The 12,730-nt window shown below is 38.8% G+C and overlaps 1 protein-coding gene across 1 annotated transcript in view; it reads right to left on the reverse strand.

Moving 5' to 3' along the window:
- Positions 1-8,106: 8,106 nt before the first annotated feature.
- fam222aa (family with sequence similarity 222 member Aa) overlaps positions 8,107-12,730 on the reverse strand; it is a 52,288-nt gene continuing 47,664 nt past the window's right edge. Inside the window, exon 2 of the mRNA XM_070888344.1 lies at positions 8,107-9,974. Coding sequence (XP_070744445.1) covers positions 8,707-9,974 — 1,268 coding nt within the window. The 3' untranslated portion in view covers positions 8,107-8,706. The remainder of the gene's footprint in view (positions 9,975-12,730) is intronic.

The following is a 12,730-nucleotide window of genomic DNA, read 5'->3' on the forward strand; positions in this document are numbered from 1 at the left end:
ATTATTTTTTGCCAAGCATGATGACTGAGAAATGCCTTTCTAGTGCGATTACAGCAGTCTTTTTAAATTCTCTTCTAGATCCTAATCTTTCTTGCTCATGCTCAAACATCAGAAAGATATAGATCAGTATTATACTAAAACTGTTTAATTTTCTATTTGACTTGAATTTCATATACAGTGTGGAAATATTCTGGCTTCAATAATGAGATTCTTGCACTCAGTTATCTAGGAAGTGAATTACTCACTAACTGTTTAGAGCTAAGAACCGAAGTATCAGTTTGAGTAACGAGGATATATTTACCCCGACAGCTCCAATCTTTCACTCTTTCCCTGCATCTAGTACTTGACCTGTGACATGTTGCAGCTCTTTTCATTCCAGTAGTGGGTTTCTAGACGACATCACAGTTGGACTTTATCCCTTTTTAGGAATACTATTCCCTGGTTAAACTTTGAAGTACATCAAGTAGGAAAAAATAATTTAGGATTTCACAAAGTCCATCTTGCCAACAACTTTAAAAACATTTTTCTGGCACTTGGCACAAGTAAATAAGCCCCCAAAGCAGAACTTAAATACTTTATCTAACCATTATTAAGGAATAAGTCCCCAAAAGCAGAACTTAAATACTTTGTCTAACCATTATTGACGCGGCCTTAATTAGAAATCAAATTTTCTGACTTCTTTATCCCATTAGTATGGCTGTGCCTTCAGCTGTCTAGGATCGAAGCTCTGGAATTTTCTCTTTAAACCACTCTGTCTCTCTTGATTCTTAAGACACTGCTTAAAACCTACCTCTTTGACCAAGCTTTTTGTCACCTGTCCAATATCTTATGTGGCTCAGTGTCAAATTTTGTCTGATAACATTCCTGTGAAGTGCCTTGGGACATTTCACTATGTTGTTTTGGGGGAAAAAAGTATTTGATTTAATGAACTGTTAGAACTCCGTCCCATCATGGAACTGTTAACTGTAGGGGTACAATATTCCTACTGGCAATAGCTTGAACCAAATTTTGTTACTGATAACTGGATTTTTCATCTGTTGGTGGAAAAAACATTCTAGCAGACTATTAATTATCTCACTTCTTCCCCATCTCCTTCCCCCACAATGGACACCAGCTTTAGGGAGCTATGGCTGAGGCTCAGGCTCAAATGAAAATCAAAATGACTTTCACCATCATTTTTGTAAAGCTGGTCAAACTGTTGGCATGATCTTACTTAACCAGCTCTATCACCTCTTTCTATTAACCTAGCCAGGGAACCCTAGGTGGCAGGATGACCTAATTGTAGCTATACTGTGGAGAAACATTTGTTGCGATGATCAAAAAATAAGAATTCATCCAACAGCCCAAGAGAATAATCACTGCAAAGAGAACGATTTCAGCAGCAGGTTTCTGCTTAAACTAAGTACTCATCACCTGTGAAGGCAAAATTGTAACCAATATTGCTTTTTATGACATGCAACACTTTCCAGTTTTGAGAAACCATTTGTACAATTTGATTTAAAAAAAATTAATGGTGGAACTATTTTAAGAACGATTTAAAGTTGATGACGCTGAATGAGTAAACAGACATTAATTAAGTGCTGCTCAACTTGGTGTGTTACACTTGATGCACTACGAGTTTCAGATTAAACCAAAGCACTCGACAAATACAGCTCACTTTCCCCCAGCTGCACATACATCAATCTACTTGCCAGAGTTGATCTGCTTGCCTGGGTGGACTTTGACTTGTACTGGTAAAAAAGATTGACCACATTTCATTCAGACTGCAACTATTTCAGCTGTTAAACTGGAGCTGATACCGTCAAAGAAATCGCAGATCCTTCCTCTTGGGAGTGAGAGGAAGCAAAATAATCAGTACACTTGTTATACTAGCAATTTGGTGCTGGATTTATCCTGAAAAAAAAAATTGCCAGTACAATAGCAACTAGTTCATTGTTTCTGTCTTTGTGTAGTGTTATTTGGCTTCAAAAAGGAATCGGCCAAACCCATTGTTTTATTTTGAATTTCCCCTTTTGTAACCCTCTGCACATTACCACCCATATGTTAAAAAACTGTCAATAAAATTTGGGCAATTCATACCACATCATCTATCCATGTGTTCTGCACAAAATTATTCCTTTAAGCACATTAAGTATTTGGCAGATGCTACAAAGCAGGCACTATTCGACTACAAGAACGCAATGAAAAATCTATCTTTTTAAAATTTTACCTGTATCCTCCCCACCCATAAAAAGACCACAAATGTGCCATATTATTTCTTTTGCGCAATCTTTCTAACTCCAGCATCCAAAGAGAAGAGAAAAAAGTGAAATTCTTGCCACAGGTGCACATTGCTCCTAAATGATGAAAAAATTGACTACTTTCGCCCTGAAGTGAAGGGCTCTTTTTGTCTACATGGCCTTGTTGCAGAGATGGCCCATCCTCTCCCTCCCCTGTTAATCATAAAGGAAGAATTTTCTCCCTGATATCATTGAAAATATTGATGAAATTACTTGAGCAGAATGTGCCAGGTATGAAGCAAATCTGATTAGTGACTTGATTAGAGACTCGGAGGACAAAAATAAACATATTGCTCTCCTTTTCTTCACCCCTTCTCCAATGTACAAAATCTTTTCTCAAAGGCTTTAAATTGAGGTGAACTTAAAAAAAAAATTCTTTGGATTTTATTCTCTTGCCTCTTCCACAAATTTGGAAAAAAATCTGTTTGTTTTGGGAGACAGGCTTTCCACTAGGTGAAGCTTCCTAATGACATGCCATATGTTGCAGTGTTTCAACAGCTGAGGGAGAATAGCAGAATGAGAGTGTTCTAAGCAGAATCCTATTTGGAATTTAATAGCATTATCCTAATGCACACAGCTTATTGTTTGGCCAAGGATATACTTGCTCCAAAGTTGATTGGGTCACCATGGGCGGAATATATTCTGGATTAGCTCCATGGAACACTATTGGCATCAGTGAGCCATGTAGAATAACTATCAGATTGAGCAAAATCTAGCCCTTCTCTGTGCCCTAAATCCCCTCAGAGCCCACTTTGAAATGTCTACATGTAGTAACAGTATCAACCGGTCAGATGACAAAACTTTTATTTGTCTTTCTTTCTTGATAAGTTTGTATCAATATATTCACTCACTCAGATGCTCTGAACTAGTGGTAACCAGCATCTACAGAACTAAGTTATCAAACAGACTTCAACTTACTACAATTAGGATTTTCTCTTAACATGTCAATTCAGACAGTTTTGAGCAATTTCCCAACAGAGCTGGAGGTAGGAGTTGACAACACTAGAAAATGGGACATTTCTGTTTCCACATCTTGTGTAAGGTTAGGCAAATATGCAGCTTTCATTTTGGCATCAGTACAAGCTGGTTTGGTTTACTAATGATGCTTAGCGCTAGTATCATAACAAACAGGCAATGTTCCGTCACTGACCTACACACTTGTAGGCACAGTATGTGCATAAGGACATCATAGGGATCTAACCTGGGCTAATTAAAGAATCACCTTAGAAAACATACTGCTTTTAAATTGAATTAAGTGCCAGAATACATCCACTAGGGGGTCATTCTTGTTCATAGATTCATCATTTCAGTCAATTATAACCAGTTTAGTTGGAGCACGGTTTACACATTTTTGATAATTGTCACCTAAAAAAATCTTAATCTAACTCACTACCATTATGATGATTGCAACATATTAAAAACCTCTATCAATATCACTGAGCCCATTTTATTGCATTATAGAGCAACATGCCTACACAGATGCAGATTAAAACTGAACAAATTATTGATGCTAAGAAGTAGGATTCAGATGGTCTTGTTTCACTCTTCTCCCCCATCTGTCCAAGCACTCCATTAGCCTGTTGAAGACTATCGACACTAAAGAAGCTCAAAAGAAACTATGCACTCGGTCAAAGCCCCCAATCGCAAAGAGTTTTTGTCTGTGGGATGGTGAAAAGAGGAAAAAATATTCTAATTCTGGAGGTTAGGGATCTGAAGAATTTTCCATTATGTTACCCTAGGACACTCAATTCAATCATGTTGGTCTGTGCCAGTTTTTCTCCAACATTTCAAATAAGACATTCAGATACTGTGTGGGAGGTAAGCTCCTGTTTGTTTCAGCATGGGAGAAAAACAATGTGGTGAGGGGAGGGAAGAGGGTACTTAAAAACAGAATGTTCTGAATAAGTCAGTGTATTTTTGTAAATAAAGAGTTTAGAATGCTCCACACTTTGCTACAGAATACTTATTTTTGGATAGAGTGCTTTCACTTAGCATTGCTGGCTATAAAGGATTGGACAGGAAGGAGAGAGAGATCGATTTTTCTTTTACTAGCACGGTCCTAAAAACTGATAGAAAGATCAGACTTGTACAAATACATAACTAAACACAATGATCTGAACAAAATGACAGAGTGTAATCCATGTGTTCCATTTCTAGAACCTCTAATTCTAGATTGATCCTGATCCAATCACAACATTTTTTGGAAAAACTACCGATGTATTTAATCATGTTTGAACTACAGGAAACAAAAAGTAAAATTTTGAAAAAAAAATGCATTACACCCTGTACATAAACAGGACCAATATGAAGCAACACACGTTCACTTTAAAACTAATGATCTGGTCAACTGAGTGGGAAAGGTTTGCCTTACAACTTATATGATTTCCAGCTGCACCAAACATTCACCCGGTAAAGTGCAGACTAGCACATTCATTTAGAAATCCACTATTATGCCAGTATTTTGAAAAATGCCAAAGATGCAAAAGATTATCATTGCTTTGACTCATCCGTGTAAAATTTTATTGAGGTGAGGATGTGAATATTAAGAAGTGGGTGTGTTCTTCAACTTTTACATCCATGGTTAGCATCATGCTCTCCCAGATCAGACATAGATGCAGAGTGAAGCTTCATTTATTCTGCTCCAAACCCAAGGTTCAGAGGAGCGTTTTCTTTTCCACGCAACCATCTAAATTCCAGAATATTTTGCACTGTGGGCTTGTGCCCACGAGAAATTAGATTATGTCCCAAAATGATTTCATACAGAGCCCTGATGACCAGTAGAGTGAGGAGACTTTTACCCCATAATGCAGCTGAAATCAGACCCAGGTCCCAGAGGTGAAAGAGCAGTGTGTACAGGTATAATCCCATCTAGTCTCTTTACATGGCGAGATTAACCCGGTCTTCAATTCCAAAATCTATTCAATGTAACAAAAAAAAACTATTACAATGTTTTGTAACAGCAGAGTTCAATTGTTATAACAGATTTGGATTTTCACTACCTGGTAACAAATGATCACAATTAAATCACACCCACAGTGTGTACCACCATGTATACCTGCATACTATTACTATTCGTGTGAAAATCAATTGGTTCAATGCCTAAAAATGCTTTAATGTACCCTCAATCTTTCCTCAAGCCAGAAAATAAACGTTCCTGGTGTCACATTCCTTTTTGTCTCTGTACAATTACTCCCATTGTGCAATTTGAGATAAATATATTTTGCCGTTTCTATTTTTTCTTTCTCCTCCCCCCTCCCCCCACACCCCCACCACCCCCATCCCAAATAAAGGCTAGATACACAATCATGTGTGCACAGTGGATAAAACAGAATTAGTGAATATACAGATATTTAAAGCAGCTAACAAAATAAAATTAACACAATCAGTATCACAAAACACAACTAGGACAAATGGACCTTAAAACCTCGTACTTTCTGAAAGCATTGGAAATATTTGCTGCATGTGCTCCTGTATGAATTGTTTAGCAAATTTATGTGCAAGTCAATTCAAATAAACACACCCAAGTTGAGTACCTGGCTTCTAGACTGTGAATTCAACATTGAAGTGCTCTTAACTTGGGTGGCTGAATTTCATCAGTTCCTAGTAAGGCTGTTAGAGAGAGCACTAGCTCGCAAGCCTGGGGAGTATTTGTAGGTTATTACAAAGTTTACTGTTATTTCTTTCCCAAAATTATAAAAAGGGAAGATTAATGGATACAAGATCAACATTTTGGTGTGGTTTCTACAATGCAATAACACAGTATATAACAGAGGGAATCCAAGGAATTACATTAATCACATTACAAGGGTGAACCTTTTAAGGCCACGACTCCACATGTATAAATAAAGAACACATCAAAGGTATGATGTAAATCTCATCGTGAAACATGACAGATATTTTGGATGCTGCTATATAAAACAGAAATTCTGGAAATAATCAGTAGGTCCATCAGTATCTGTAATAAAAAACAGAAATGATAATGTTCCGGGTATAGACCCTTTGTCAGAACTGTTGTGATGAAATGTTTATACTGAAACTGGAATTATCTTTTTACAGATGTTGATTATACCTGCTATTTCCAGTTTTTTTATTTTTCTTTCTTTCAACAAGCTGTGAGATAGCAGCAACCAAACATGACTAAGGCAGTGGATATTCTGATTGAATCAAGCAACCAAAAGTTGATATTCCAATCCACAAGGATTTGGAGTTGGGAGAGCGGGGGGGTGGGGGAGGGAGGAGAAAAAGAGGAAAAGAGATTGGAAAGAAAATATACAACCATTCAACTCTTCCTCTCTGATTTGTCCTTCCCATTGGTCTATTATGAGACACTAACAAAACAGATGTGGATAAATATGCGGCCTACTGGTCCTCATTCACTGGGTTAAAGAATGCAACACAATAGTGTGAAGATGTTGACAAGAAGAAAAAAAGTAGGTAACTCTTGGCGTGGAGGGGGCAGAGAAGAGAGAAATAGAAAACTGGAATGGAATCTTTGCCTGGTGCTCAACACCAAATTAAATCTGAAGTATGATAATTAATTACACTTCATATATAGCCTTAATCTGGACACCAGATAATTTGAGACTGTATGGGGTTGAAATTCCTCTTATGGCAAGATCCTGTTTTATATATGCCTTTGTTTTTGCAAAAATTGTCAGTTACAGGAATGTTAACCCTGTACTATCAACAACGAATTAAAATTAAAGCTTCTCTAGTACAAAGTAATTTTGCCAGGCATTAAATGGTACAGTAAATAAAAGACTATGCAATAGCAGAGGTGACCTAAAAACATCATAGAGGATGTTGAACAGTTAAAAAAAGTGTACACACTTTCAGGCAATAAATTGGGATCTTTACTGAGATTGCAAGCTACAGCTTTTTACAGTGCCTCAGCTTTTAGGGAAAGGAAAAGGTGATTAAAATACAATCTGTCAAGGTGAATTTGACTAAGTTATCAAACCTGTTTTTGACAAGTGCAGTTATTATAAAATTGAAAATCGTCAGTTTGGAAATAAGAACTTTTAATAATGGTCATTTGATCACCAAAGTCAAATAATTAAAGTTGAAATGTCATCATAAGGTAGCTGCTGAGTGGTGGCTAGCTGATTCTCCAAAGAGGGTGGGGAGGTAGGCTACACTTAAAAAAAAAGATCAATGGCCTTGAGTCACCGCAAACCCTGGTCATGCAGCACTTAGTGGCTAACTGAAGAATAATGTTGGCAAGGACCAGAAGCAGCACATGTTATTTTATAGTGGATTGGGGCGGGGAGGGAAAGAGAGAGAAAGTGGGAGAAAAAAGATAAAACACTATCTAGTGGTCCATAGTGGTATTATAATGGTGTCTACAATGAATAATAATGTAGGTTTGATATGGCTGCCAGCTTGGCTACTTGCAGCTATTTTGCATGGCCCACTATAATTTTACAGTTGCCATCAGATACTAGTGTTTGCTTTTCACTACAGCAGCACTCAATCTCGATGTCCTGCCTTGCTGAACAAGCCTTTATTTCACTTAAAAGGTTAAAAAATGGCCAGTATATAGACAATCTGCTTTTGTAGGAATGTGCTCTTACAAACTCAATTACACCTAATGGGTTTTTTAGTCCTATGAAAAGAACAGCAATAATGTGTAGAGTATTCTTTTGAGTGCATTTATCAATACCATCAACCCTTGCACCTTCTCACAGCTTGCTATGCTATTTTAGCACAAATGTGGGTATACAGTATATTTTATTACAAAAATGTTAAAAGTAGCAATTTCCTCAAGTGAAATTACTTTAACCTTTTTCTAAACTTAAAGGAAAAAAGTTATTTCATTTTTAGCAGCCAACATAAATTTAAAAATCAAACAAGAATTAAAGAATTAGGTTCAAGTTTTCCAAGTTACTTTCTTTTATAATATTCTGGACTGTCCCCACTTTTATCTTTATTCCAACACAGTGCAATAACAACTCTCCACTAGGATTTAGGCAGTAGCTCATTTTTTTTTAAAACCACGGCAAAGATGAAGATGACAATGACGAAGCGGCAATGGTGAGGATCCCAGGACTACATGTTCACAGAATTCAGCGCAGGATTGGAATTTTTTAATTTTTCTGCATGCAGACCCATCAGCACATATGGCAAAGCTTTCTGCACATTTCCGATAGCGTTTTGCCCTCTGAAGTCCAATATTAATCCCCAATCCCCATTTTATTGTAATTAAAAAAAAAAAATTTTTTTTTTAATTGCCATCTTTCATCATTAACACCAGTAGATTCTATACTTTTGTCCAACCCAAACTCATTCCAGCATCTTGTAATCCCTAGGGCATTTTAAACACTCCACTTCATTTGCCTTTGACTGCTGTATTGAGGCTGGAGGCTTCTGTGTATATCTTTAACAGATTTAACACCATCATCCTATCTTTTCCAAACAGCAGTTCTCTCTATCTGTAAACGGGTAGTCGAATGTGAGCATTTTGGTGGTCCAACAATCGAGGTACTGACACAGTCTCGTATCCTTTACCCAACATTTGCTCTTTAATGCAGGGAGGGTGAATGTCATTAATCAAATACTCCAGTGACTGCAGACTACTGCTGAGGATAGAGGTATTACATAGCGTTCTACTGGAGACACTGGTGAGCCCATCCGAAGGGTGAACAACAAGGTCGCGGTGGCCGTTTGTGAGGTCCTGCGGGTTATAACAGTCGCTGTCTGGTGTCACCAGCACGCTGTTCCAAGGGGCAGCCAAATACTGCCCTGTTGAAAAATTGCAGTGCATGCCCACACAGTTCAAGGGAGATGAAGGGACTTTCTCAATAGTAGGTGCCAAGGTGTACGGTCGTGGGATACCACAAACCTCTGGTGATTTACTTATTACTCCCCCACCACCACTGCCCGAGTACATACGGATCTGTTGTTTCTGTTGCCATAGTAAATAATCCATTCCATCTGGGTAGGCCCCAGGTTTAGGTCCTGCTGCAGAGGCTAAACTTGAAGCAGCTGCCAACTCTGCTCCTCCACGGCATTCAGGTACAACAGTTCCAGCATACACCACACTTCCATTAACCATGCTGGTAAAACCATTGACTGTATTGCGGCTGGCCACAGTGGCCGGGCTTGGATTGGTGACAATAGCACCCTGACAGACAGCAGCTGAAACCTGTTGTGATGCCTGAGCTTGGCATTGCTGGTTGATCTGGTAGATGATACTTTGAATAGAGGGGAGATTTGACTGCTGGAGAGCTAGGCTTCGTCCTCCCATTGGAATAACAGATGTGGCAACAGTCACATTAGGTGGAACAGGCCCCTCCAAAGATTTCTGGCTGCTGTGGTAACTTATTTGCCCAGTACACGATTGACTCTGCGCTAAAGTGCTTGGCACCGGGTAGGGTCCAATGTTGCCATTTCCGACTTGTGCTGGGGACATCCGTGTCCTCTTGCCTTCTGTATTTTTCACCACACTTTTGCTGTGTACCTTCACAATAGCTAAAAGACCCTGATATCCTCCAGAGTGTATAGGGTATGGGCTGTAGCGTTGCCCCGTTGTGTCATAGCCATTTACAGTCCTGTTAAGGTGCTTATGCTGAGGAACCCTGATATTTGTAGGAAAGATCTTGATTGTTAGTGGACTGTTAGCCACCTTCTGGGCATAAGCATCCAGTTCGGCTGGACTAGGATACCTTGGAGAACGTGTGGATGTGACCGTCTCACCTGAAACAAAGTATAATACACAAATTAGAATAAAGGAAAAATGTTGAAGCACACATTTTTGATGCCTCCCTTTTGACACCCATTGATGTTAATGGGGTTTGAAAGATAAAGACGACCCAGTTTTAAAAGGTGATTATAGCATGCTGGCGGTGCAGTATCCTCCTAACATGGAGAGTTCCTAATTTCAAAAATTATCAAGGAAAGGGAAAACTCGGCAATCAAGTCATCCTGCTGTGCTTACACAACTCAATGGCTATCTTAAGAGTGGCACAAGGAGGAGCTTGGTAGCAGGTCACCTGCCAACTAAGAAATGGCAATTATACGGCAAAATATCAAATTCCCATGGGAGAAGCCAGGATGGATGGAATAGATGGCATAGTATTATTAGTCATAAAGTTATATATTAAGAGAGTTTGATACACCTTCTTTTGAAAGCCTACAATGTTATCATGCCAGCAGTTTAAAAAGTCAGAGAAAATGCAATCTAGCAATACAGTTATCCAAAACGCACTAACTAATTTTTGCTAATATATGTTTATATTTGTCCTTAAATTAAAATTCCAAACAATTTGCAATAAATTGTTTTGCTTTAAAGATTGTAGTCTCAGTAACTGATGCTTACAGTGGAGTACATTCACAGAAACTGGTATTGGCCAAGAATCATGCACACCCCCAAAATGAAACATACAATACCTATGATAACATTTTAAAGCTAACAATCCTTTCCTTAAGAATATTTGTGTTTCCATCATTATTAAGATTGGTTAAGCAAAGCTATCAAAGAAAAATAATAAACTTAGTATTTTACCCATCTATTTGAAAAAATCTTTGGGAGTGATTTCATTAGGAAAGTGGCTTAGTGGAGTTTCCATGGAGGAGAGAATTGAATCAACATGATCCTTTGTGTTAATTATTCTGTTAAATCAGCTTGCTCATACCATCAGGTTCCGTGGCTCCTCCAAATCAGTTAATTGATGAACTCACTTATGCTCACTATTTAAAAATTCTTCCCGGAATTTGCGGTCAGTGGCGAACCAAAAAGTACACTTCGCACAAGGATCTCGCGATCCCTGTGTTGAGTACTTAAGGTTTTCCGACATTTAATTCAAATCAATGGAGCTTACTGTCGATCCCCTTGTGCAAACTGCTGTGACGTCAACAAGCTGTCTCAGCAACCAAACAAAACGCAGAATTCTCACCAACAGCGAACAAGGAAGTGAGTAAGCTCTTAAAATTCTAACTTTTATAAAATGTTAGCGAGCAAAACAAATATTGTTGTTCCCACATGGAGAAAAAGCTAACCTGAAAAAAAGATGGACAAACTTTAAAAGAATGCTGCCAACCTGACTGAAAATTCTGGGCCATTATTTTATTATTTATAATAATTTTCTCTGCCATATTCAGTTTTCTCCCTTGCTCTTCTGAATGTGCTGACACTTGATCGTGCCAGCAACCTTCAAATACCTTGCTCAAGCAACCATTCTGCATGTGAGAACTTAGGGGGTCAATGGCAGTAGGGTATTTGACAAGAGAGGGCATAATACTCAATCTTGTCCTTATCTGATGTCTACACAAACTTCTCAGCAGGAGTCACTGGATAGCAAACAAGAACAGGAACCTGACTGATTTTTTCCCCTTATCTTATTGGTGGCGAGGTAAATTGTAGCCCCCAAATGCCACATCAGCAGACTCAAAACAGAATAGGAAATAAGCATGGGACGTTCTGGTTTGTATGACTTAGTGCTACACTGTGCAGTACCTTTATAAGCTAGGACATTTGGATAGCTTTTATCCACAAGGTCGTGTGACAGAAAAAAATTAGATGCCGATTTAGGTTTTCTTGGCTACACGGGCCCAGAATTTACGGTGGAGGCTTCCAGTGGGCAGATGCCACCAATCGCATAAATTTCTACAAAAGTACCTGGTGGTCCCAGAGGTTCAGTGACTTGCGGTCCTGGGCCTCTACACGAAGGCTTTCGTAGAGGCCCGCGTATCCCAAGAGGGTATGGGTTTCATCAGAGTAGGGGGAATCCCCTTCATACTTATGAAAGTTCTGTACATAAAACCCTCACATATTTCAAATTCGTAAAAATGGAATTTAATTATTTAAAACAGAAATAATTTTTTGATAAATAAATTTACATATTTTAAAGGTCTAAAAAGAAACTTACATAAGAACGCAAGAAATAGGAGCAGTAGGCCATTTGGCCCCTCGGGCCTGCTCCGCCATTTAATAAGATCATGGCTGATCTGATCATGGACTCACCTCCACTTCCCTGCCCGCTCCCCATTACCTTTTATTCCCCTATCGTTCAATTCTCCGCCTTAAATATATTCAATGACCCAGCCTCCACAGCTCTCTGGGAGAGAGAATTCAACAGATTTACAATCCTCAAAGAAGAAAATCCCAATGGAACAGATCCCTTTTACCCCAGTACTGGTGCCAGTGTCCACGAACCAAAACCCATTTCTCCCACACCAGTCTGAGCCACGTGTTTAACGCTCTGATCTTATTTACCCTATGCAAATTTGCTCATGACTCAGGTAGTAATCCAGAGATCAGTACCTTTGTGGTTCTGCTTTTTAATTTGGCCCCTAGCTGCTCATAATCCCTCAGCAGAAACTCTTCGTTTGTCCTACTTATGTCATTGGTACCCACGTGGACCATGGCAACTGGATCTTTCCCCTACCACTCCAAGTTCCTCTCCAGCCCAGGAGATGTCCTTAACCCTAGTACCAGGTAGGCAACACAGCCT

Source organism: Pristiophorus japonicus, chromosome 8 (assembly GCF_044704955.1).
Source record: "Pristiophorus japonicus isolate sPriJap1 chromosome 8, sPriJap1.hap1, whole genome shotgun sequence".
NCBI lineage: Eukaryota > Metazoa > Chordata > Chondrichthyes > Pristiophoridae > Pristiophorus > Pristiophorus japonicus.